Below are 27,924 nucleotides of genomic sequence, written 5' to 3' on the forward strand. Positions count from 1 at the left end.
CGGCCAACAGCGGGCAGGGCTGCATGTAGTAAAGCAGGTCAGCCATGGAACCGCCTCTTTCAGTTCTCCATTTTGTATGTTTTTCTTAGAGGTTAGCGCCTACTTTCCTAAGGGATAGCTGGCAATCAGTGTAGTTACCAATCTCACCTTTTGCATGCAAATCTACAGCTAGATTGATTTGGGCGGCTGAAAAAAACGCCGAGGCTGGGTGTGTTGTATCATTTGATGTCGGAATGTAGAGACGATACGCCGCGACAGGAGTAATGTTAGCAGACTCAATCAGGGTGTATCAACCAAAACAATGTTGACAGGCGACCTGTGGACAGATATCTGCAACCACTCATTTCAAGGGTAAATACGATACATTATTCACATTTAGTTGGTTCAGTTAATGCTAAAGCAGCCGTTGTAAGGACTGCGTTAGCTTGAAGGCTAATATTAGTGTCAACGACATTAGCCTATTGCTACCTAGCATGTCAACAGTTAGCAAGAAGCTACCGCTGGGAAATCTTAAACTTGTCTTAACTTTACTAGTCTCTGCATACAGTGTGTAGTCTAATTCGCGTTGTGTGTGTTTGCTTTAATTGCAGTGGATAAGAGGTCGAGATGTGTGCATTCATGTCAATATTGTGCTAATAGCTAGCGTAGTTAGCGGTTGCAGTTCGTTGAGTATCAGGCGCGATCAGGCAACTTTCCTCTGGTCTTGTACATAACTGCAGTTACCTGCTCTGTGCATGTGTTATTATCGAACTCCGTAGCATTTCTGCACATTTATCTGTGTTTGCACTCTGTATCTTATCGCTGTCTGTCTCCTCTCCCCTCTAAAGATGGATAAAGGTGGAGTGAAGAAGATAGCATACAGAAGAGATGACCATTTAAGCAAACTGGTCTATACTGAAAGCCCCGAGGAGGGAGGTCTGTTGAGAGTAGCTCCTCACAGTGCCATGTCTGTCACCTCTCCCGCCTCTGTCGTTCTTCCATCCAGCTCTTTGATGCAGCCAGGACAGGTGCCCAACGGCCTCAACAACAGCACCCTTCCCGAGGAGCTCACCTCTGCCTCTGTCACTGCCACCGTAGGCTCCTTGATCGACAGTCCACAGCCCCGGGGATTGACCAAAGATCAGAGACCCCAGCACCAGCAGTTACTTCAGACGCAGACGACTTTTGGTCATCAAACCTTATCAGAAAATTTGTCCCAGTTGGATGCTAGTATGGCAGACATCACCCAGTCCTCCATGGATTCACTAATTGGGGGATCAGATCCCAACTTCTTCCCTTTGAAAACGGAGGATTTCTCCTTGGATAAAGGAGAGCAGGACCCAATTGACCTTGATAATGCCTTTGAGCCCATTGGGAAAGATATGGACGTGAACCAAAAGTTGTTCAGTGACAACACTCTGGATCTGCTGCAGGACTTTGACCTCGCTGGGTCCCCTTCAGATTTTTATGTAGGGGATGATGCTTTTTTGTCTTCTCTTGCAGATGATTCTTTGCTTGGAGTGACATCCGAGAGGGACATAAAACCTGCTGTAGTTGACAGCAGTAACACGACTGGGGCAGTGCCTGTTGCCCTTAATGGCAGCAGTGTGACCAGTCCAGATCCATCCAGCCCTACCATATCCACAACTACTTCACTATCCCCTACAACCACTTTGTCTGCAATGGTGAAAAAAGAAAAAGATGCAGACTTCATCCAGCTCTGCACCCCGGGTGTGGTTAAACAGGAGAAGACCTCTGGAGGACAGAGTTATTGCCAAATTAGCGGCACGGCTTCTGGAGACATGGCTGGGACTAACGCCATCTCAGTCTGTGGGGTCAGCACTTCAGGAGGACAGACCTACCACTTTGGTGTGAACACACTGAGCAGTGATACTCCGCTGCAGAATGAGCAGAAGCCAGTTTCCAGCCTGTTTCTCCCAGTAACGACCATCGGTGGGATCTGGAACCGAGGCCAGGGTATTGGTAACAACTCATTAGTCCAGAGGGCTGGTGAGGGGTTCTCAAGTTCCCCCTCCTACCCCACCAGCTTTACCAGGTAACAACTGTCGACATCAGCTGTGTCCTATCACCCTTCATTTCAGTATGCCTGAATAACCACTATCTTTTATGTTTTAAGCCAAAAATGCCTTGTTTTTATGATATATATAATCTAGAGAAATTTAGTGCTGAAATACCACTGCAGCAGTGTTAGACTGCATTTTAGCAGCAGGTCTGTGGTCTTCAGAAGTCAGCCTGGTCATGAGCTGACTTGCCCACAAATACTCAAGATCCTTTGCTGAAATTCTTGTTTTTTTTAATTGGGTGTTTTTTGTTTTTTTTTTGTTTTTTTTTTCTCGGTTAGTTGACTCAGAGTGTTAGTGGGGGTTTGCATCTCAGATTTGATCTTACTTGCAGAAGCCTTGCGCCCCCTTGGTGGATATTCATAGCTTGTTTATGAGACTTTTGAGATGAGACTTTCTTTCTTTCTTTTTTTTTTTTTTTTTTTTTTTTTTGTTTTGTTTTGTTTTGTTTTGTAAATGCTGCTTGTGATTAAGAAAGTTGTGTTTGAAATTCGGTTGCTGTTTTTATTTTCATGTGATTTGACTGTTAGTTTCAGTTGCATCGTCTTGTTTATGTCTCAACTTTGGTAGACTTTGTTATCTGCTTTCAGATCGGACTTTGGCAACTCTGGTAAACCAGTCTTACAAAAATGGTTATCAGATATTGGTGTCAGCCCAGACTGTTTCACTTTATGACTTCACACAAGCAGCTACTCACGTCTACCTTTATCAAATAAAATGCTGGGTAATTAAAGCATTTAGTAAACTTTTATTTGTTAAACACATTACATTGACACTATTGATCCCTGGGAGGAAAATCAGCTTCAAAAAGTAAGAGACAGCAAAGTAAAACGCTTACTTTTCAATACCAAGAACAGAAGTAAATGCGTTACAGGTGAAAATAATGCAGTTGTATAGAATTGGATCAGCAATCAAGAAAATATGTGAATTGCTATAGAAAGAGTCGCTGTATTGAGTTTTGACCTGCATCTTTTTCAGTCTGTAATCTTTATTTCTTCCCTGTATTTTAGTTAGTTTCTATTATTTGTGGGTTTTCAGCTAAAAAAATGTCTAAATTAAAGTTTTGCTGTTGATGGTGCTATTAGTGTGGGGCACTGATGTTTAGGTGGATGGTGTACATCAAAGTAGCACCACTGCTGCAGTTTTATTATAGTTCCTGATCAGTACAACTTCCTGCTTTTTTTTTTTTTTTTTGCAGCGATAAGAGACGGTCTATTTTTATACCCACAGTGAGACATTTGAGGAAGTTATTTATTTCTGCAATTTATTTTAAGCCTTTTTTATTTATCTCTAAATACATAAAAAAATCATATTACAACCATATTACAATATGGCACAAATCACAGTTTATCACTCCAGTGTTTGTATTTAAATAAAAATACAGATATGAGAAATGACAATATGATATGTAACATTTACAATGGGTTTTGTTTCTCTGTTTCCTTATTCTGTAGAAGTGGTGACTCATACAATTAGACGTTTTTTGTTTGACTTGTTTTGGTTCAGCATGGTTTAACCTCTAAGATAGTTAACCTACTAATCCTGCTTTGTGAGGCAGACTGATGGTCGCCACAGGATGTGGCTGCACCAGAAGCAGTAAGTGCTGAGATCTAAAGGAAGGATGTGCTGTTAAAGGCTCGGGGAATTCCACTTATATTCGAATCAGACAGGCCATCCTTTTGTTTTCCTTGACAAGAGTGTCAGTATGAGTCTCTATAGCTTGTTTCACTTCCACTCTGTGATCAACTGTTTTCTGATTTGTTGTTTTTATGTCCTAATCCCACTATCTCTTTTGTTTTCTATTACAAGAGTAAGGTTACCCAGTCAGGGAGTTCAATGAGTCATTTTTAGTAGCTCTTCCAGCTGTTTTGTGCTAAAATAAACCTGAGGACAGATAAGTCATTCAACAGTAAGGATCATGGTCTAAACAGATTATTTGAGCCTGTAATGTAATAATCAAATTATTTCTGTGTAAGGAGAAGTGAGGGGGGTAGGAAAGACACCTTCTGTTCCTATGATTTATTTCCAGTGAGCTTGCATTCTGGCTAGTAGGAATCACAGTGTTTGCAGTGCACATGGCCCTACAAAGCATATTTTGTTTTGCAGTTACTTTGCTGCCCTGCAGATATTTTATGATTTCAGCTCCGAGGCTGACATGCAAACAGAGGTGTGTCAGAGAGTCTAACTGTCTGCTTTATTTGCATCTCTTTTACATTCATGCCTGTTTGATTCAGTATCTGATATGGGAGTGATCAGCTTAAAACTTGATGCACCCTGTCAACACAGCCACCGATGTGGTTGTGTTTGTATTGTGCAAATGATGCATGGTGCCATCTCCACAGCTGTCACACTGCTTGGTGAGCAGGAACAGATGGGTTCAGACATGAGATACACCTCAGCTTCATTTCACTTGAGCCTCTAATCGTCCTGTCTTTGTGAGCAGTAAAGGTGTGTTTAGGCATGGGATTATGCCTGTCCGTGTGGTGTGAGGCGAAATGATTTTGTGTGCACCTCTGGCTGTTTGATGACTGTCTTATTAGTGTCTGAGTCTGTGTGTACGAGTCATTTTTGTGTGGTGTTTGTTTGACTCTGGTTGTGTTACATTTACTGGCTTGAAATGAACTGAGCACTGGGCTGTGTTTTGATCGTGTGGTCACCCGGCAGTTTGCATTAGGTAGAAAACTTCTCACGCTGCAATGCCACTGCTACTTCCTTCTAAAATTGTGGCTCAGAGGGCATTGCGTGACACTGAGTGACCGACCTGAAATGGCACATTTTATAAATAGCACACACAGTAGATTTTTGCTGGGTTTCTCTGTGCAGGACTCCTAACATGAGTCCATTGTCCATTAGTTTCAAACGTCTGCTGTGAATTCCGTGCATCACGTTGTATTATAGTATGATGAACTGACTAATAGATAACCTGTTTGTTTGCAGTTAGTCAAGAATGCGTCACTTTAAGAAATGTGGAGCTTTGTTTATTTTGGGAAATATACACCCTCATCATGTCATGACTAGTTTTGACCACCAGACGTGATGGATCGATGGAACTGGTATAAATATATTCCTTCAATAGATAATAATCCACCTTAGTTTGTCTGAGTGCTTCTTCAGCCTTTTTTGAAACCTTAAAAATATAGATGTAGGGGAAAGGACTGTCTTGAATACAGCTTTGAGAGTTTAAAGCTTTATTCATAATAATCTGCAGATACTTGAAGTTTTGGTGGAAGAAGGATGAAATGGAGAGAGATGCTGATGAACCTACAGTAGCATGCAGTTAACCACAGTTGGAAACCTTATGCCTTGTTAACATGCAAGTTCCAAAGATAACTAAAGACACTGGCATGATTGTGAGATTGTTCTGTGCAAATTCTGGGCATAGGTTTGCAGACAGTTTTCTACTTGTTGCAGCTGTCTATACTTTTACCACGGGGCAGTGTCACAGACAGCTGGTCTGTGGGATAGTTGTCTTCATGTTCATGTGGTTATTGGTAGTTTAGCTTAGCTCTCATCTCAGAAAATCAGAGTCAAGTCAGAAAAGAGCATTTGTTTTGCTCGATAGCGTATGGTAGAGCACTCATTAGCAGTACTTGGTGTACAGCAAATTTCTGTTTAGTTTTGGTTTTTTGCACTTCAGAGCATCACCGTTGCTCATTTACAAATAAAGTCTGGTTGGTATTCAGTGTATGGCTTATTTTGTAAGCCACAAATGCACAACAGCGGTAGTACACATTACAAGTTCTATAGTTTTACTGCTTTTCTACTACTTTACTATTGCTTTCATTTTTGCCAACGTTGATACTAAAGTTGGGGTTGGTGGAACCGCTCCAACTTTACAAGTAGGAAGTCCGATTTGAGGGGGCGTTCCAGCTGAAAAGTACGACAGGGAACTCGGGATTTCAGACTTCCCTTCAGATGGAACACAGTTTTATTATACAAAGAACAGGATTGTAGTAAAGTAAAAGAGAATGTTAAAAAAGATGAAAACTGTCGACTGCAGTCACTACCTCTGCTTTTCATTAGGGGTGGGGGAAAAAATCGATACTGTGTAGTATCATGATATTTTGTTTGCTAATAATGTATCGATACAGGGACAGCAGAAATCAATATTTTGTTACAAAAAAGTTTTTGTGGAATGGAACATGCTCTGACTTCAGAGCATGTTGATCAGCTCCTTTTTCTGAGCAAGAATCCTGACATTCCTTCACTGTCCAAATGTGTTTAACTTTTTTTTTTTTGGCAGCAATAAACATGACAGTTTACTTATTTTAATTTAAGACATGTTTTATTTTAATTAAGTTTAAAACTTTTTTTATTTAATGTAAAATTATATTTTGTTTTAATTTACTTTCAAATTCTTCAGTTGCTGAAGGGGCTGCATAGTTTTCATAAATTTCATAGTTCAGAATAGCTATAATTGTACCAGATGGTTGCATTCAGTTAAGTTGAACTAGACTGTAATACAAACCGTTCAGTTTGTCAACAGTAAAACTGACTGAAATGAGAGAAAGACTGAGTGTGAGACTTTGATATTAGATAAAATGAATATTGATAAAGTTTACCTTTATGTACAGAATCTGAATATCGCAAAATATTTTAAAAAATTGCAATAATATCGTATCGTGCGTTAAGTATTGTGATAATATCGTATCGTGGGATGTATGGTGATTCCCACCTCTACTTTTCATGGTGTTTTTTTTTCTTAATTTGTTTGGCACTTCTCCCTGTATCAGTTGAACTTTCCTCACATGTTCAGAAGAACTTCTTAACCAAGCAGGATTTATCCTTTGTGGAGGGTCATCCCCATTGGGCTGTGTGCTTTTTTTTTTTTTTTTTTTTTTTTTTTTAAATCGGACTACACAGAAGCACATCTGTGTAGAGTTGCATAACCAGTCCTTCACTCTGCATAGCCAAATACCATAAATACCACTTAAGCTGTTACTTATAGTCTTCTGGTCATTTTCCAAACTTGTGCCGCAGTGGTTTCTGGAGATTTACTTTTTGCAGGGTGTATCTCAGCAAGTTTTGAGGTTATTCTAGAGCTTAAAGAACATTCAGGCACAAGATCTTTTTAACACTGGTACTTAAAGACATTTGGGATTGTCATTGTTAATCCATCTTTGGTTTTAGAGTAGACAGTCATCAATTTGAGTAATGGTATCTTCTGTGCTGACACACATGGCAATGGAGGAGAGAAAATGGTGAAAAAGGCTCTCAGACTGCACTGAAGCTAAACAACGGCACATAATTTAAACTATCTTAAAAATAATAATGTAAATATTTTGTGTTTAATTAGTTTTCCCCTTTGGCTTATTGGGATCTCAGGGGTTTTCATTGGGTTGGTGTGCTGCTCCCACTAAGGCAAATACACTGGACTAAAGATAATTAATATTTTTGTTAAACAAAACAACAGACGCATCATTAAAATATTGATTTGTACTTTGTGCTTTGACATTATCTTGTCTTGGTTGTAGGATAAAGATGAGCTCTAGTTTTTGTATCATAATCATATTGTCTATCATTATGTTGTTGTTGGTGCATGCTGCAGATTAGTATTTGTAGATTTGTGCATTTATTCAAGGAACTTTGTTTGCAGGCGTAATGAAACGGATTCACTGAATAGAGCCGTTGTCACTTAGTTGTCTTGTGTAGCTTCAGCATCTGCTTTTCACTTTATGTGTGCATTTGGATGATTTATGAGTTAGGTTTTCACACATATAAAAGGCCTTAAATTCAAGTTTCCGCTCAAGCAATTCCTTTAGCTCAGTTTTTCTGTTTATTAAGTAGATTCTCTGGAAAGTTAAAGCAAATATTTTCGTAATGGATCCCTTGTTTAAGTTATTTTTTTGGTCAAAAAAGCCACACTTTACTTTCCTGGAGCAGCCATGGGGATTGGCTGCATTTTTCTGCATGATACTCTAGTGGAGTCTGAGATTTTCTTTCAAACAAGTGATTTGAGAACACATTTGGTGCATTAACTAATTAAAAAGAAATAGTAACAACAAATGTCTTGTTACTGCAACCCAAACATTTGTTACAAAGTCACAAATGTTTGGGTTGCAGGGTTAACCACCTGACTGATGACGCTGCACAGGCAGCATTTAGTGAATCTGACCTTCTGACTCTGAGCTCGTGTGCAGTCAAGATGGGGGCGAATGAAGCAGTGCCTGGACGAGACGGTGATCTCACTAACGTGGTAACTCTCCAGAGAATTTCACATGTGGGAATACTGAGTCTACTGTGGAAACTGACTATGACTCACAGCTGAATGAAACTCGGGAGAGTAAATCTCTTGAAAATATTTTGATTCAACACAGGTGCTGCTTTGAAGGAGCTTCTTCTCTTCCACAGAAAATGCCTTTGTTTAATGTTTTATCATGCATTAAAAAGAAACAAACAGCTAAAGATTCTATGTGAACATTTTAGGCAGTGCTCTTCCGATCAAAATGTTGGTATGATTCATGCCCTCAGGGCTGTGTATTATGATAGCTACAGTGTTTATAAGACACTGCAGAGACCTGTTCAGCTAGTGAGATCCTTATCAAACTGTTGCAGCAGTGGTGGGCCTCAATCTGAAGTTAGAAAGTGTGTTTAAGTTGTGTTGGTGAACTAAAACTGGTGTCGTGAGTGCCAGCTGTGGTTTAAAAGCTGGTTTGATACTTGAGTTATTTGTGGTCAGTCATTAATTTATATATAACTGTGTGTATTTAAATAAAACCTGCTTGTAAGCCTATACTAACCTCTGTGCCTTAACTCTGTGTTTAGAAAGTAATCTTTGGTCAGAGTCCCAGTTCACTGCACAGTCTTGCCGCGGCACAGCCCTCTCCTCGCTCAGCCGTCCTCTACCTCTCGCTCCCTCTTTCTCCCTCTGTCCCCTGCTTTTACTTCCTGCAGTCAAGGGCAGAGACCATGACCGTCAGCAGAAGCTTTCAGCTGCTGTGTATCGCTTCTTCTTGTGTGTGTGTGTGCGTGACATTTGTTTCTGTTGGCTATGTGTATTATTCATGAATGTGTAGGTGCGCGCATGTATGTGTGCATGTGGGTGTGTCATGAGCACCGAGGCAGGAAGGCAGACCGCAGAGCACAGCCGTGAAGCTCTCACTCCTCTGACCTACTTTCTCTCCCGCCTCCCCACATCTGGCGCCGAGTGAATGCACCAGATCAAATGCCAGCCATTCCAGTCTCTTTCACGTTATTACTGCATTCCCCTGTAACCACAGTGCTGCTTTTTCTATATTTACTCTTTGTTGAGTTTTGATGCTGAATAGGCTTACAGAAACTCCCCATATTGAGGATAAGAGGATACAGCTAGGTTAACTCTGTGCATTATGTGTTTTGTTTTTTTTGTTGTTGTTGTTGTTTTTGTTTTGTTTTTGTTTTTGGTTTTTTTTCCTTTCAGTGAAGTTGTTGAGTCAGCAAGTCAAACTTTTGGGAATGGGATCCTCCCACATCCAGTAATACCCAGTTAAAGGTATTACAGTATCCAATTCATTTTGCAGCCAGGAAGTTACCTCCCACCTACACGTACGAACAGCTTCTATTATGGAAACTTGTATGGAAACTCGGATCCTAGGGGGTTGTTCTTCCTATGCTTAGCAGCGAGTTGAGTCTAATTTCCTCTTCTGGTGCTCGAAGCCAAGCAGTAGTTGCTGCTTTGGGCTACAAACTGCCACTGTTATTGAAACCGATTTAACACGAAGAGGAAGACAGTGGCCCTTTGTGGACAGTGACACAGAGGGACAATCCAGAGTGCCTGTATGATGAAACAAAGCAACAGCCATGAAAAAACTTGATGTAGATGTAAAACCGAAATAGTATGCTTTTTCACGTTTTCCCTGTACCTTGACAGCGTGCCTCATGAGTAAAGACGTAGCACCAGTATGTATAAAGACATACTGTTATTATTAGACACCATACATCATAGATATTTTTGAAACGTCTAGCCCAGAAAGAAAAAAAAAAATTCTGCCACTCACTCATAAAACCTCTTTAATTGTTCTGCATATGAGAACGATTCAGAGTGCACAAACCAGTTCTCCTATATATTTCAGTGGTGTACTTCCTCATACACTTCTACCGGCTCTGCTCCAAACGTCTGATGAAGATGAGATGTTTGTGGGATGATGTTAATCCATATTTGTAGCTGCAATTGCCAGTAAAATAAAGCAACCATCACAAGTGAGGCTGACAAATCCAGTAAAATGATTGGTCATAATCTTTTCAGTGCGATGACTCATTTGCAGTGGTTGGTTATAAAGTAGGTCAAGTAGTTTGATTGAGAAAAATATGTGTAAGAAAAGCTTCAAATGATTTATCATCTGCAAAAGAAGAATAACTGATAATCTGAATGGGCAGACAGTGGAGTATAGAGAGTAGGGGGCTGCCAAGTTCCTTGTGATGCACGCAGCTTAAAGGGGATTATGAATTGTTAAGCAGGGCATTGGGACACCTGCGTTAGCACAAGTGTGTTGCCTGCTTAATGCCCAGGCTCATTGATTGCGCTCCTAAGCAGCTAACTTTCTCAGCGCTGCTCGTGTTGAAGGCGAGCCCCCACTCAGGGTGTCTCTGCCTTTGTTCTGCGTCTGAGCTCTGACCGAGAGTACACTCAGAGGGAATGCAAGAACTTCCTGTTGATTTTGAGCACGCACTTCAGCAGATGGTTTCAGAAAGAGGAAATTTGGTCTTCCCACATTGCCTTGCAGCTTTGAGTGGTTTGCATCTGACAATCCACAAAGACAGATTTGCAGCTCATATTATGGTGAAGTTCAGTTTCATCAGCTGATTTCACAATGAGATTTTGAGAGTGTCATAGACAGCCGCAACTTCTCTTCAGAGTTACATTGTTGTCGTTGTTGCAAGCATTTACCAGCAGCAGTAATTGGATTTAAGCCAGTAGTCCAAAGCCTTCTAGTAAAGCTGCTCTGCTGACACCATCTCAGTGGACCAGTCAAGGACAAACCCTCTGACATCATCATCATCAGTCTAGACTCATTAGCAGCCACCGCCCATCGTGCAGGCCACCACACTCTCATTTGGGGGCTTCGTGGTCTTATTTTATTTTTACCCATCATGCAGTACGATCCAGAAGCCTTATAAGTGATCCAAAATGCTGTGGCACAAACCTCAAACATAGACCCGAATCATGAAACATTATCTTCAGTGACAAGTACAACAGCGAACTGTGCAGCAGATGGTATTTCCCCCACACAGCCATGACCTCTCAGATCTATAGGCCTCAGTAAAGCTGTAGTTCAGCCTGTGTGGAGGACTGGTGATGTTTTAAAGGGAGAGAGCAGAAAATATTGATTTGATTTTTAGCTTGATATGGAAAAAAAAAACTGTACATAGCATTGTTGTTCAAAGCATCCTGGCTTTACATTTGGTTCTTTATATTTTTCTACAGTATAGTGTGTTGGTATAGCCACAGTGAAGCATTGTGTTAAACTCTAAAGCTTGGAACAGGCTGTAAATATAATAGCGACGTATTATCACCTAATAACTTTGTTACAGGACACATTTTGGCAAACCGTAGCTTCTTAACACATCCAGCAGGGGTGAAACAATAGCATTGTTATTTGGAGGCATTCTTCTGAATATTTGCATACATATTTCTACATCTGTTAAGAGTTTCTGCTTATTGTTTTTGTTTTTTCTTTGTGCTTAGGTTAGCGCTTTTGTTGAAAGCAGCCACAAGCTGTTATTACTGAAAAGTGCTAAAGGTTAAACTTTTAAGCAATGCACTGGAAAAGGCAGAGTGAGTAAAACATTTTGGAAATTGTTGAGGATTAACAATCATTTTCACATTTGATTCAGTGGTAATGTGAAAATATTGTTTACTTAACTAGGGTCACCTTAACTTTGGTAGGCTATGAGTTGTGCTCTGGGTATAAAGTGTAAAAAGATGTGTGGTCATTACAGGATGAATTTTGGGGTTTACAATGCGCACTTGAATGCATCATGAAGTCACATTTTCTTTTTATTACATGGTTGGCAAATTGATCTTGTTGTTAAAGTAGAGATGGTGCAACCGTCCCTCTCAGGTGATGTTAGTGTATAAATATAAACCAAAGTTCAGTGAGGTTAAAACCAGTCAAGGTCAAGGACATACCCCGACCTTGGCTTGTTTGTGTTTGTTTGGAAGAACTGCAGAGAGGGCAAAGTGAGCAGCACTAGAAAATAACATAACTTTCTGTTGGCTCACTTTGGGATCCCAAATGAATGCAAAGGTTATTCCATGTCAGTCATCAAGTCCCTCAAATCCAACCATTTAGGATTGAGTTGAGAAAAATCCCAGTGGAGCAATCCACCTTAATAGGATTTCTGCAAAATTTCAGGTCCCACTGTTATTAGTTTTGTTTCTCAAAATAAAAGACAAATCAAAACGAATTAAAAGATTATTTGCAACGTTTGTTTTGGAAGCAGAGCAGTGTGGTTTTTGCATCCTGACAGTACATCAAGAAGTTATGGTTGAGAAGACATGATGTGTCCTGGATGTTGTTACAGGACTTTATTGCAAAGAGAGAACTTGCTAATGCCACCTCCAGATCCCGTCTTAAAAATTAACTACAGTTTTATCGTTTTCATATGAATTAAGACGGTTTGTAGCAGCCAGATGTTGCTAATCAAATGTACTTGTCAAGTGTGACAATCCCTATAAAAGCAGACCTTCAGGCAGTTTGCTGATAAGAAACCTGCCTGTCGAATATCGTATTCAATTTAAAATTTTGTTGTTTACTTTTAAAATTACTAACAACACTGCACCCAGCTACCTTAAGGACCTTTTAAACCCTTATGCTCCTGCTAGGGCTTTAAGGTCATCGTCACAGTTACTGCTGGCTCAGCCCAGATCTCGACTTAAGACTAGAGGTGATCGATCGTTTGCTCTTGTCGCACCTGTGCTGTGGAACAATCTCCCGATTGGCATCCGGGCATCTGATTCTATTCATTCTTTTAAATCTCAGCTTAAAACATATCTTTTTAAACTTGCCTTCTCCACCTTTTAATTGCTGGTTTGTTTGTTTGTTTGTTTGTTTGGTTGCTGTGACCTATTGACCTCTTGTATTAATTCCCTCTTATCTTTCTATTGGTGTCTTTTATTATGGTGGTACAGCTTTTATCTTGCTATTACCATGTGCTGTAGTCATTCTTATTGGTAGCTTTTATCTATGAACATAACTCATTATTTTTATTTATCCGTTATCAATGTTTGAACCTTTTATTGTTTTATGTAAAGCACTTTGGTATGCCCAAGGCTTTTAAATGTGCTCTATAAATAAAGATTGTTGTTGTTGTTGTTGAACATTCAGGTGTGCATTAACACAGTGCAACCATATTCCCAAGAGTGGAAATCCCTGCAAATTCAGCACATGGTCAGACGGTGCAATGCTCAAAGAAACTGCAAAAAACCCAAGAGCTACCATTTTCTTTAGCCATCTAGAGCCATTTGACATATTAAAAGTGGAAGTTCATGACAGTAAAATTATAACAAGACTGAACATGCATGGCTTGTTTGGAAGGGTTTCAGGAGAAAACACCTCTTGACAAATGACATGGCTGCACAGCTTAGGTTCACAAAGATGCATCTAGCAAAACATAAGACTTCTGGAGCAGTGTCCTTTGGACCGATCAGACCAAAGTGGAGATGTTTGGTAATATGCAATGTCAAATATGGAAATAGCCCGACACATCATATCAGCACTAACACCTCATTCCTGCTGTCAAGAGTTACTTTAATTAAAATGTTGAAACATTTTGGATCCTCAGTATTTTGGACCCTTGATCTGGAAAGCAGTGAATATCAGAATTTATTAAAGTCTTCAGCTGCTACATAAATGTGACTATTTTAAATATTTGTATTGGCAGATTAAAAGGGAACATCATCAAAACAATGCAAATGTATTGCTGATACGTAAATGGTAATCATGTTATCCAAAATATAAGAACTTTATGCAACCATTTTAGTGTCCAAAATGTGTATGAATAAAAATCAAAGAAGAATATGCTAATAACATGAGAGGGATTATGTGATACTGTACAAACAGGTGAAAAATGCAAAGCTTTTTGCAAAGTGGAGCTCCTTTCAGTAATAAACAAACAAGGTCCAGTGCAAACCGTAAAAGGTCAATTCCTAGTCATTTGACAGCAGTTTGGCGTGTAAGGCAGTATTTGAAGAATAACAGGATAATAGTGCCATCTCTATTACCCTTCAACCAAGGTGATGCCTTTGATTTAAAGCATAACTGAGCAGAACTAGTTTTTATTGTGAATACTTGAAAAGACGGAGGGATGAGGGAGACTCTGTCCTCTGTCATCGCACACAATGAGCTATAATACGGGCATGTAGTTTTAATATTTCTTTTAAAGTGCAGCCCACATCAGCCTTAAATCAGTTAAAAAATAAATATCTCTAGGCTTAGTAGTCACTTCTTTGGTGTAACTTTGATGGATAATGAGAGTGGGAACATACTGCAAAACCATTACCCCACTGTTTGGTTTGTTGAATGTGGATTTGCTGGTAATTTCTTGTTTCCCTTTTCAACTGTTGCAAATGAATGATTGATTGTTTCTTATTTATACAAGTAATGCACCTACTTAAGCTGGGATGCATTGTTTTTTTTTTTTAAGCTGGGACGATAAATCTGGTTTTCAGGGCTTAAAAAACAGTTGTTATTGCACCATGCCCATTTATCATAATGTTCTTTCTGCGTAGTCTACCTCAAACATTTTGAAATCCTGCTCGTGTTACTCTTAAAAACATTTGTTTTTAAGTTCAAAATAATCATAAATGCCGGTTTCCTGGCTTACTCGTGAATTTAGTGGCTGTGTTCACTCTTAAAGCTGCGTTCACCGCTCACAGCTGACCAGAAGGGAGTTGTTTACGTAACACTCCACTTTGCGGCATTCGGCTCTCCTAATTAAAACGAGATTTGGAAGTAAACACTGGTTTGAGTTTGAGGTGTAAGAAAACAGTGCGGTGAAAGACGGAGAAAATGAAAGCTCGGAAACAATCACACAGTTGTACGGATTATAGAAAACTGACATGTATTGGCCACAGTGTGTTGTCAGGGGAGCTTAGCTTTCACAGATCTCGTGCTTCTTTGGTTTTCTTGCCTTTCTTTTATAACAAGATTTATGAATGCTTCTAGACTTGATGCTTTGATGTTTTACTCAGGTTTTCCGGTCCTGCGCTGTCCATTGAAAGTGCATGAATGCCTGCTTTCATCTTAATACCCTCATGTTGTATAACAAAAAGTGAAGTTGAGTCCTCCGCCAATAACCTCAATAAGTGTTTTGTTGTGTGCAGTGATGGTGTTCAGGATAAGCTGTTGTCAAATACAATAGTTTTCATTGCAGCAGCAGATGTGTAAACATATGGACAGAAACAGTTATTGCACGTCTCAGGCTGGATATCCTCTCAGTGTGGGCGTTGTCATTGCTGTGGCCATTGGGTTAGAAAAGTTCATGAATGCAGCAAAGTCCTCTAGTGGCGGTTTTGAGCAAGTGCATTCTTAACCAGTATTGACCGGGTCTGGAAATGTTTGCGGTTCAATCACAGGAAGAAGGGCTGTTTGATGAAAACCACCGGATTTAGGATGTGACCGCAGATGTTGAGATAATTTAGGTTTTAAGGGCTGGGACTTTAAAGTTTTCTTCACTCAAGATGCTGAGATCAAACCAGAGTTTACAAAAATAGTCACTAGAGTGTATATATATATGTAAATTGTGCTGAAGCTTTGAAGCAAATAAAAAACAGAGTTATAAATATGAACTACAGCTCAATTCTGGATAGGACAAGGCTGCATAAATAGCACTGTGTAAACACGCAGTTTGAGAATTTTACATGAATTTGATTGTGTTTTGCAGCTGTTTGATTTGAATCAATTTAAACACTTTTGGCATGCAGTAAAATTACATTAGTGAGATGTCACTGTGTGTGAAATTGTGTTTTATTAAAAAATAAATAAATAAATAAATAAAAATGCTGCTTCTTCCAATTCTATCTCCAGGCACGAAGGGAGCACCGCTACATCCTCCACACAAGGAAAGAGCGGGACTCATAAAATCTGCCTGGTGTGCTCTGATGAGGCTTCGGGCTGCCACTATGGCGTTCTCACCTGCGGCAGCTGCAAAGTCTTCTTCAAGAGAGCAGTAGAAGGTGCAACACCCTAAAATATCATCATTTGTGTATTTATTGCCTCCTGTTACACAGTAATTACTAGTGTTTGCCTGTCATGTTACCTCAAATACAGGGGCTATAATGTTAAAGTTGATGCCTTAATGTTTTAAAAGACCATGAAACACCTCATTAGATTTAGCCTGCAGTGTTTGCCTTAACATTTAAGGTAAATAACACATGGATCTTCTCTTCTGTGTGCTGCAGGGCAACATAATTACCTGTGTGCAGGGAGGAATGACTGCATAATAGACAAAATCAGGAGGAAGAACTGCCCAGCCTGCCGATTCCGAAAGTGTCTGATGGCAGGCATGAATCTGGAAGGTATGCAGCACCCGCATGGATATTTCAGATGCTTTGAGTTGTTTTATTTGCACCTGTTCACCCGTTTTGTCTCCCGAAGCTCGCAAATTAAAGAAGAATCGGTTAAAGGGCGTCCAGCAGAGCAACCCACCAGAGGTTACACCTTCACCGCCAGTTGAGACCCGCTCCCTCGTACCCAAGTGCATGCCTCAGCTCGTTCCAACAATGTTATCCCTGCTGAAGGCGATAGAGCCAGACACCATCTACGCTGGCTACGACAGCACCCTGCCCGACAACTCCACCCGCCTCATGACCACCCTCAACAGGCTTGGAGGCCGACAGGTCATCTCTGCCGTCAAGTGGGCCAAGGCCCTGCCAGGTTAGTGGTGCTTGGTGTGATTAAGCTTATGGTGGGGAATTTGTAAAGACAGGTGATAAGTTGAAGGGTCTTAGCAAGGTGTCGTCACCAACACCTTGAGGCGACTGTTGTGATTTGGCGCTATATAAATAAAACTGAATTGAAGCAGGACAGCTTCAAGTCTCTGTAATGCTACTCGGGGGATAGATCATCGTTTCTCCCAAAGATATTCCATTTTTGGGTGTTTCGATGATGGTGGTAAAGAGTCTGCCATGTTTGACATGTTGCTACAAAACCTCCCACTGGTGTTCAACTGGTGTTAATTACGGTGAAAAGACAAACACTTAGAAGAACATTTTATTGATTTGTGCCCACTAAGGGAGCAAATGGAACCAAACCACGACAGCAAAAATGCCCCCAACAGCTAAACAGAACCAGCAAATCCCAGAACTGTTGGAGTCAAGCATTTAGGTTTGTTCTGTAGGGCTGGCCTCTTTGCTCGACGGTCTGATTGTCACCCTGTGGGATCCCACAGAGGAGGTTAAGGGTTAGGGTAGAGGTTAGAATAGTGCGATCCACCCTCCATTAAAGTACAGTGAGTGGCCCACATACACCAAATCAGTATGCAACAAATGAGAGAGAAACACGCACATCTATGAGTTTGTTTCTCACTTCAGCATGAAGAGATGTCTACACATCAACATTTCATTTTAGCCTAATTAGTTGAAATAAGTAGATTTATGCTGAACATCATATTAATGGTATTTTAATGCATGAAAGGGAAAATGAGCTAAAAATGGCCTTGATTGGCGAGCTATCATCAGTCACTTTGACCATCTGCACAACCCTACTGTGCCCTTCTCTTGGCGTGCACCACACGTACACTCGCCCACCTTCAGAGAATATAGTGACAGATGACTCATCTGACCTTATCACTTTTTCCTCATCTCTGCGAACTGTTGTCTTTGTGGGGTTTTTTTGTACTGCCAAACTCTCAAATGTAGGTTCTTCTTTGTAACGACGACTTCATGTTCTGTAACTCCATGTAGTTTATTTCAGTGTAGTTTCCAAAATACCTGTTTTTAATGACAGTTCCACTATGTCCTTTATTAACATTTTAAGCTATGTTATGAGGAGAAGCTTCTTTGTTTTTTTTACATGCTAATGTAGAAATATCATGTTTGTGGTATTAACCACAGCTTCACTGGTTGCTATTGTCTTTCTGAAGCAAATGTCACTCTGGGTGTTTTCCGTGTTAAGCATAGTCTTGTGTGTTCGCCAACAGTGATGCCTCTTTAAAGTCTGTGCAAACAGTTGTTTAGCATTTTACTTGTAAACCACAGACCACCTCTGGAAAATGAATATAATTATATTATATCGTGACTGCTTTGAAACCCAGTTGAGGTATTTCCACGTCCTTCCCCTCAGGTTTCAGGAACCTGCACCTGGATGACCAGATGACTCTGCTGCAGTACTCCTGGCTCTTCCTCATGACTTTTAGTTTGGGCTGGAGGTCTTACCAGCAGTGCAACGGCAACATGCTCTGCTTTGCGCCAGACCTCGTCATCAATGAGTAAGTATTGCTAAGCATTCTAAATCGTCTGATACCTAAAGGACGACTAGACCGATGTATATTTAAAATAAGTGAAATAATGTGTCACTGCTGTCGGGATTGTTAAAGTAAAAACATAGATGACCAGGTGACTCAAGCACAAATCTGCTTGTTGAAGTGTATCAGAGCAGCTCTCTGCTGTGTATCCCATCTACCAACATTCAAACTGTGTCTGCCTGCTCTTACTAGTAATCTGTGTCTGATCCTTCTTATAGAATCTGAGAGCAGTGAGCCGTTGTCAGCGCTATCGTGCTTAGGGCTATAATAGGCCTTTTGCTTTTCATTTTTCTCCCCCTAATCAGAAGCTTAAAATTAGCATGATCATAATTAATATCTGACGAGGGTGTGTTTTCTATTGTTAGTCAGCTCCAAACAAACTTCATTTGCTGCCTGTCTTTTGTCATAATTTGCCAAAAATAATCTCTTTCAAACATTCGTTTGTTGTCCCGCCATGGGGAACGCTGTCTTAGTATTGTCTTCATACCCTCTTTTTCATCTACCCAAACAGTACTGGAGACAAAATCATGCTGCTTCCCTATAAATGAGGATAGCTCAGTATCAGATGTCATTTAAGTTTCTTTTCCTATTTTACCCAGAAGGCCTCTCTCTGCTGACTGTTTAACTGCACCAGTTACACAGACCTAGAGATCTGGTAACCAACGGTAGTAAAGGGGGGAAAAAAAGAAGCATATTCCTAAACCAGTGGGGAATTGGTCACTGGAAGTTGCTGGCAGCCATCAGGTGAAGGAGATATACAGCACTGCACTAAAAACCACGATTTGATTGCCACGGTCACCTGTAGTTTGTATGAAAGATGCAGATTTGTCCGTAAACAGAGCTCCAATATATACAAATGGCTCAATATAAATATCCAAGTACATTACACAAGCCCCTACTACTTAGCTAATAGTTGGCTTTTGTTTGCACACAAGTTGGAATCTACCATGCAAACTGCTGGCGACAGCTTTCAGCCAGAACAATCACAAGGAGGTTTTTGGTGCAGCACCCTCTTTGCAACAAATTTCACCTAGCTACCAACTGTGAACAAGCACTCACCAACTATAGTCGGGTGATACAATTTTTTCCTTTACAACTTGAAGCCTTAACTGTCCAGCTGAATACCTTCATCATCAGATGCCATCATGGCTCCTCTCTGACAGTCACAGTCTAGTCCTCGCCATACAGCCAGGTGTGGGAGCATGTTAACTTAGACATCCAAGCCTGTTGGGGTTAATGCTTGTTTTTATGCTCACCATGGCCCCTGTAACACGGCGGTTATGCTGCTAGCACGTTGGTGTGTTGTGAGACTTTCTGGGACTGTAAAGTCTTTGATTCTGGTTTAAACTTCTTCCCTTCCTATACTGGCGCTGATGTGGCGTTATCTTCTGAGTGTGGGCACTTATGATTCGGGAGAGTGCTGTGGTAGCTTCCTTCACCTTGACAGCAGACATAAATAGAAGCGACTGCATGACGACGTTGCAGTGGCGTGCGAAGCATCAAATGTGGGGGGAATACTGGTGCCTTAAGCCTTGCACATGAGGATCAGTTGTTTGCTTCATGGGCTAACCCCATGTTGGCAAGCCTGTTACTAAACAGTGGCTCTCTCACCGGATTATGTAAGTTAACTAGCAAAGGACTGCAGCTACCTGTGTGTCATTGTGCTCATTCCTTTAGGGGAATGACACCTCTTGGGCTCTGTATATACAAGATGAAATTGTATTGAAGTCAATCATTGCAGGGATTTATAGGTTAAGTGTCACTGTACTCCACTGTGAGCTGTCTTACCTTGAGAGAAGAGAGAGTAGCAGAGATAAAGAGAGGCTCATCTTGAATGATGAGTGATATTGAACTACCCTCATTTTATAGGTAATGCTGTTAGAGCATTCACCATAAACATCAATCATGTTATCAGAGAACCGAGGTTAAAGGACCAGTAACCTCAAGTTTGTTTGTCAGCGACATGTCGCAAACATTGCCCAGGTCTATTTCACAAAGCTTGGTGTAGAGGCAGCACATGTGTTCGAGAAGACACTGCACAGGAGGATCACTTATCAACTGGAAGTTAGGACACTAGCCTCAGCAGAGATTACCCCTTTAAAATACCTTTCTTAGAATAATATCTAATAGAAGCAGATAGTTTATTCTATATCCTATTTTTGAGGTTTTCATGTTTTGGTGTAACTCACAATATAAACGGATCACTGTAATGATCTGTACTAAATGGAAAAATGGATTTTCACCCTTCTACATCATGACCATGGACATAAAATGTACAGAAATATTACAGGTAGCACAACAGGAGAAATATTCTGAAATGTCTCTGTCTGAACCCACCAGGGAGAGGATGAAGCTGCCCTACATGACCGACCAGTTTGAGCAGATGCTGAAGATTTGCAGCGAGTTTGTTCGGCTGCAGGTTTCCCACGATGAGTACCTGTGCATGAAGGTCCTGCTGCTGCTCAGCACAGGTCAGACTTCCACCTGAGAGCAGCTGAACCTATGTTACAAAAGTCATTATCTCAATCCAATACTATAGACAATGTTGATGGATGCACAAGGCACATCTCAGCACTTTCTCAGTTAAACTAATACGTAGTTTTAATTGAGTACAGAAGTTTACAAAACTGCATTGTGGTGTGTGTGATCATTTAGTGCTGCAGAATTAAAGGTGCCAGACTACATTTAATACTTAAACAGATTTATATAGTCTACAGAGCTAGATCTCTGCCTTGTAGACTATTTGGATAGTCATTAGGTGCTGTTTGTGTCCTTCACAGCATGGATGTTTTAAGTAGTTAATGGTGTTTAAAATGCCCTTCCATGATTGCGGTTTAAACCTGGAAGTGTGATGGCTGTAGCGTGAGACACGGGCAGTAAAAGTGAGGCACACTCCCCTGATTTTATTTCCAAGATGGTGACATTGAGTGTCCTCCTCTCCCACAGTGCCAAAGGACGGCCTGAAGAGCCAAGCAGTGTTTGATGAGATTCGCATGTCGTATATCAAGGAGCTAGGAAAAGCCATTGTGAAGCGTGAAGAGAACTCCAGCCAGAACTGGCAGCGATTCTATCAGCTCACCAAGTTGCTGGATTCCATGCATGAGGTACAAAGACTGAGCACATGATCCCAAAACCTATCAGTGCCAGCAAGTCGTTATTGACCATCTGCAGTCCCTAAATCCTTAAACAATGGTCTGTTATCTGTGACTAATCAGATTAATCATTTTAAAGTGCAGAGAGATTTGAGGGAGACTTGTTTCAGTGATACAAAACAGAAAAGTACAGATTTGATAGTACTTCCTAAAGTGCAGCAAAATTGATCAGAAACTATCTGTGGAGGGTTTGCTCAGTTGCTTAATGTCGACAATTAAGAGAGTGTGATATATCAAAGACACTCACTGAGGTTCATAATAAACTAGAAACACCTTTTTGTGGGGAACAAACTGGAACTAACCCCCAGTGCAGATGGACCGCTACTTACAGAAAAGATAGGAGAAAATAAACTTTAGACAGTATTAACGAACAGTGTCTGGCTTTTGACTCTCAGCTGGAAACTGTGCATAAAAAGCCAGCAGCCCGAGCCGATCACATCGCCCGTCACTTGTCAGTGATCACCTGCTCTGGCACCTCTGCTAACACGATGCCAGAAGTTAACGAAAGACTCAGAAACCAAATATCCAATCTAGGAGGAACTCAACCTACTTTATCAGATTGCTGAATGTGAACCAGAAGCAGCTGTGTGAAAGGGATATGGCTTTAGAAGCAAGGAGTAAGCTAGTGGAGGGCTAACATACCGGCACAAAAATTGTCTGAGAATGCAATCAAGACCTTAAAAAAAAAAGACTACAAAAAAGCTCATTTAATACTCGAAGTGAAACTGGTGAACCCACCATCAAAGCTACACATTGCTGGTGCAGTTTGTTTTGTAGGTTTGCATGTAGCATTGTCAGCCAGTGTAGGGTACTGTGCACAAGTCTTGATCCATCCCTCATTTCTTTATGTTTTGCTTAAAAGAAGATGGGCTTTTTTGTCATTTCTAAATTGGTCTTGAGCAGTAACACTACAGGCTTTTCAAAGTTTTTTTTTTTTTTTTTTTGGACATTGGCTGCTTTTTCATTCACTTTCACTCCTCGTACAACTTTCAGAGGAAAGTTAAGAATGTCACTTAACACAGACCTGTGAACCGCGGAATGAATCGGTGTTGTCTACAAATAACACATTTTAAATTGTGGGGGTTTTAAGCAGTTTGTTACTAGCAGCCTGCTCCAAAAACACATAATTTGTTCCCATTTCTTTACTTAAAAGATGTCAAACATAACACAGAACAGTATTAATTGTAAAATAATATTTTATTAATAATAGTAACATAGTATTTTTGTACCAACAAGGTGATTCCCAAAGAGCTGTTAGCTGAAATGTTTGCCTTAATATTTTAAGGTGGATAAGTATGTACAGTCAATCAGTGGTATCTGACACTCATGTCCTTAAGAAATAGGCCACCTGTAAAACACGCTGGACACTTTAAGCTAGTGTTGTTGATGGGATAATAAAAAGCAGAAAAGTATGGTCAGATTTTGATCACACTACTATCTGGAAAGCATCAGATTGGCACCAGTTTTCAGTCTAATCTAAAAACACACTGCCAGTGTAGTAAAAGCATAAAAGATGGTGGTCCATTGTGGTTTTCTATTAGGCATGGATTGGCCTCCCCACAAAGTGGATAAGCGTTATTAAAGCAGGGAGGGATCGTCTTGACAGAGAACAGAACAAACTACTTAAGAAAATGACAAGAAAGAGTTCAGGCTGTATTTCTGTGTATGTTAATTGAATTACATGAGAGCAGCAGCTGTACTGTAACTTTGACTTAAATGTTTTCAAGCCAGTTTTTGTTGCTCGCTGGAAATATTTGTATATCTGATGGACTGTTTAAAATGCCACTCATAGTTTTAAACCATTACTCAGGAAACACTTGCATGTGTTTTATGTTAATCACGTTCTGATGTCTCCTCCTCTTGCGTTCTCTCCAGATGGTCGGCGGTCTGCTGAGTTTCTGCTTCTACACCTTTGTGAATAAATCCCTGAGCGTGGAGTTCCCAGAGATGCTGGCAGAGATCATCAGCAACCAGTTACCAAAATTCAAGGCTGGGAGCGTCAAACCTCTGCTCTTCCACCAGAGATGACTCACCCCCGTAACAGACACAATGCCTTAAAAAAAAAAAAGAAAAAGGAAAAAAGTCCCACCACATAATCTCACCTCACCACCCTTACCCCAACCCCAGAAGACTTGAGGATCCCAGGCGCGGATGATGTATTTTGGGAGCACGTATGCAACTCTTGTGTAGTGGCTCACGGGTCTGATGGGAGAGGGCGGAGATGTTTGTGTAGAAACGGCAAGCACAAGAGGTTTGGTTTTGTTGAACAGTGTAGGATGTAGTGTGTAACAATGATTAGGAATTGTTTGTAAGATAAAAGATAATCACAGAAGAACTAGACTAACATCAACATCATCTCAGGTTTCTTACCTTCAAATTCAGAACGTTATCTAAAATAGATTGAACAAATATCTATGTACAGGTTCTGATAGTATTTTCTACATTTTCAAATTATGACAGTTTCTACAATTACCCAGGTTGATGTTACCCAAGAGGGTAGCGAAGCATAACATGCTCGTCGGTAGGCTTTTAGACTGTATGTTCCACTTTTAGTTTTTATAGGAGGTTGTAAGAAAATGTTTTATCAGTCACATGGGGGGAGAGTGTGTTTTATAGTCATTTAAAAAGCGTATTTAGTGGCTTTTCTTTTTTTTTTGGTTTTGCTAATTAACTTTGGAAAATACAAAACAAATCTATGGGACTGTTAAGAGACATCCATCGTTCTAAGGATTATTTCTTTCACAAGCTGACCTCTTCCAGGTTTACACACGTCTTTTATTATAAAAGGGAAAAAAAACATGTGCCTTTTTTGCTTCAATGATCACTTAGCCATTTTTCTTCCGACCGTACTCTTTATCCCGTCATGGTCTACCTTCATCGTATGTTGATTGTACTTTTTATACTTCTTTCGAGTTTTCCTTTTTGATTTTCCAGTGGCTGTATTTTATCTTTAGAAGTGGCAGCTCAGTCCATCGTTCACGTATAGAAATGATCCTTACTGTTAAACAACGCTCAGAGCCTGCTTCCTCCTGCACACACACACATACACGGGAGTCTTTAGGTGCGATTTGAGCACTTTGTACTCTGCTTAAGGCTTTAAAAGGCTGTGAAGAAAGACTGTTTAAATTGTCTTTCCTGTTTGACTTTAGATGGAAAGTAGAGCTGCTTTTTTTTTTTTTTTAGGAAGTAGCTCATTTTGTGCTTCGTTTTAGTCCGCGCTCCTTCACCGGTAGTCTAAGAGTTGGATGGATATCTGCGTCTACCAATCACAAGAGAGAGGGCTTATTCTTATTGTGTTTGCAAGTTTATGTCATTTTTGATTAATCAGGAAATTTCTGTGGTTTTTAATGTGGCTCAAAGTGGAAGGAGAAACATCTGTCTTTCACTTTTTAAGCTCTTTTTACAAAGTGTGTTTGGTAAAGATGATGTGATACATACAGTATATCTCTTCTCTCAATAAGCTTCTGCTTTGGATTTTTTTTAATTTTTTTAATTTTAATTAAAAGCTCATGTATTATTGTATTCATTAAAGGAATAGCTGGACATTTTGTGGGAATGCAGCTATCCCGCTGTCATATCTGTACAGTGAATGTGAAGCTGGAGTTTAAAGCTGGTTTGGTATTTCTGGCTTTTTTATTAGTTTTTTGTATAAACTAAAGAAACACAATCTAACTGGTATTAATGAGGTGTTAAAGGTCCTGGCAGTCTTATTGTTTTTAAATGAAACCATGCCAGATGTCCCCCTCTCTACACTCTTTCTGTGCCGGCAGCTTCATATTCATTGCAGGGATATGAGACATTTTACAGAATACTGGTCAAAATGTCAGAGTATTCCTTTGAGAACGAACAGTCTGTATGATAGATGGCTTGTGTATCGAGCACTTCGGCTCAGGCATCGTCCCCTCCCTAGACAACGTGTCCAGCATCTGCTTGTGTTTTTCGTATGTTTGTTTGTTTGCCATTGTGGACGAGTCCCGGCATTTTAAAAAAAACAGTCACCTCATAGAGTCCTGTCACAGTCCAAGTGTAGCGTTGCTGCTTTGGGGAAGCAGGCAAAATGGATCTTTTTTATTCTCTGGGAACTGTTTCAGTGCCAAACTCCTGTTTTGTCTGTTTTCAGTGATGCTGAAAGTCGGTCAGTATTGTATGAGAAGCGGAAATGAGCCCAAACTTTGAAGCTTATAAATTTGTCTTAAATAGAGGAGGGGGAAGTCCTGAGTTATCTGCACTTCAGGACACTGGATTGTTGTAAGAGATAACTGAGTTTTATATGTAACACAGATGTATAAACACACGTGTGTGTTTGTGGGGTCTAAGTGGGAATTTTCACCAGTCAGCCGGCCGTGTTTCCTAACCCCTTTTTTTTATGTTTTACATGAATGTGACCCTTAAAAGAGGAATTCATTTATTTCACTTGAGTATTTAAATATGGAAAAATGTAAAATTGTCCAGTGGCCGATCTATCCCCCACGACAAGTCTAAAAAAACTTTCTCCCCCATTCTCAGGTTATTTAAACTGTCTGATTCACACAGCATTTAGCTGTCTGTGCTCCGTTTTGACACTAAAAACCAAAAACAAGTTTGGATTCCCCAGATGTCTCTTTTGGTGTTTTTTTTTATGTTTATTCCTTTCTCCCCCACCCCCACAAACAAAGATAAAAAATTTAATATATGAGAATAATTTAATGACTCTGCTGCCACCAGCACCACTCTCACTGAGGCTCAGACAACAGATGCTTATCATTTTTCTGAGAGGTTTGTTTCAGATATTTGGAAATCATCTTGGGTTACTTTCACATTCAGTGTAGCCAAGTCTCTACTGCTGCTGCTCTTCATTTAAACAGGTATATATACACACACAGATATATAGATATATATGTATGTATATATATATATATATATAGAAAGAGAGAGAGAGATAAAATCGCACACTTGCCTCTTCTTGCTCAAAAATGTCTTGTGTGTACATTTTTGAGGAGGACATCTGAATATGCAATAGAAACACCATCATCATAGCATAACATTACATTACTTCTTGTTTTCCTTCATTTATTTCCTATATAAGCTATTTACGTACAGGGGACTGACTTTGATCTCTGCAGGCCAGCTTTTCAGGATATTCAGGAAACAATAATCAGTCCACCCAGATTGCACAAACAACAGCCTGTTAGATGTTTGACTACAAGGTGACCAAAGCAAGTGCAGACAGGACAAATGTACAGTTCTTTTTGTTTCTTTTTCCTCTAACGTGGAGGCTTTGGTCAGATTGTGTAATACTGTGAATAGGATAGGAGTCAGTCTATTTCACACGCAAACTGTTTGTGAAAGTAATCAACCAGCTTGAATCTTAAATAAAAATAAGAAAAAGAGGAAAAAAAAATTTGCACTACCCAAATATTATTTGAAAATCTATTTTGTATAAAAACATATGCAGACATTAACTTTTGAGAATTATCAAGGGCAGATCATCTTTCACTGGTATATGCTTTCTCTAAAGAGCGTTTTTTTTTTTTTTGTTGTTTTTGCTTCCAACCAGTTTAATATGTACATATAATCCATTGTAAAGAAATAATGTGGTGTATTTGTCTCCAAAAAAAGAGTTTTTCAGTACCTCCCCCCACCCCACCCCCTCTGTATTATTTCCACTCTGTAGTGAGATCCTGTTGATATTTTTCCTCCATCGATTAAAGTTTGAACCTTTAACGTCTTTGTGTGGTACTTGTCGAAACGGGGACGTGTATGATGATGTTTGCCATCCGTCGCAGTAAAACTAAACTGTGGAAATGGTAATTCTTGGTGCAACGCCACTTTTCATGTTCACAGCAAGCACGTGTTCATCAAATAAACATGCTTTTCCATTCTGACACCTGGTTTATTGACTGCTCGGATTCACTGGAAGTAAACCTGTGTTTTTGTTCCTATTTAAAAGCATGTAAAATTTATTTATTTATTGGTCAAGCTGCTCATTTACAAAAACCAACCTTCTACAATGGCAGTAATGGTGGGATCAGTATAATTAGAAGGGGGAAGAAAGCCTTTTAAAACCTAAATTTAAGGCAAAGTCAGCAACTTTTAAGGTGAAGTTTCTGTCAGATTTCCCCGGTGACTCTTTACAGTGCAGGCGAGTATTTAAATTAAGATAATGGTTCAAAATAACTGCCCCAATAAGAGGTTGTTTTTAAATGGCTGCTGAGAAGCAAAACTTAACACCTTGGAGTAGGGACTAAACTCCGAGAGCCAATAAAGGAGCACATCTAGCTGTGAAAATT

General features: G+C 40.0%; 1 protein-coding gene across 1 annotated transcript; it reads left to right on the forward strand.

Annotated features, from left to right (window-relative positions):
- The first annotated feature begins 51 nt into the window (after positions 1-51).
- On the forward strand, positions 52-27,358 carry nr3c1 (nuclear receptor subfamily 3, group C, member 1 (glucocorticoid receptor)). Its single transcript, XM_040016613.1, has 9 exons — positions 52-351; positions 828-2,035; positions 16,067-16,215; positions 16,441-16,557; positions 16,637-16,915; positions 18,323-18,467; positions 20,844-20,974; positions 21,450-21,607; positions 23,531-27,358. The coding sequence occupies exons 2-9, from the start codon at positions 828-830 to the stop codon at positions 23,681-23,683; spliced, it is 2,340 nt and encodes a 779-aa protein (XP_039872547.1). The 5' UTR covers positions 52-351; the 3' UTR covers positions 23,684-27,358.
- The last annotated feature ends 566 nt before the right edge of the window (positions 27,359-27,924 follow it).

The sequence above is a fragment of the Simochromis diagramma genome, unplaced genomic scaffold (assembly GCF_900408965.1).
Source record: "Simochromis diagramma unplaced genomic scaffold, fSimDia1.1 OVJJ01000685.1, whole genome shotgun sequence".
Taxonomy (NCBI): Eukaryota; Metazoa; Chordata; class Actinopteri; order Cichliformes; family Cichlidae; genus Simochromis; species Simochromis diagramma.

What these genes read in the sequence shown, in the direction of transcription:
- nr3c1 (XM_040016613.1), top strand. Translation starts at nt 828, where the DNA reads ATGGATAAAGGTGGAGTGAAGAAGATAGCATACAGAAGAGATGACCAT. An exon ending in TACCCCACCAGCTTTACCAG is followed by an intron (nt 2,036 to 16,066) that starts GTAACAACTGTC and finishes TTCTATCTCCAG; the next exon opens with GCACGAAGGGAGCACCGCTA. An exon ending in CCAGACCTCGTCATCAATGA is followed by an intron (nt 18,468 to 20,843) that starts GTAAGTATTGCT and finishes TGAACCCACCAG; the next exon opens with GGAGAGGATGAAGCTGCCCT.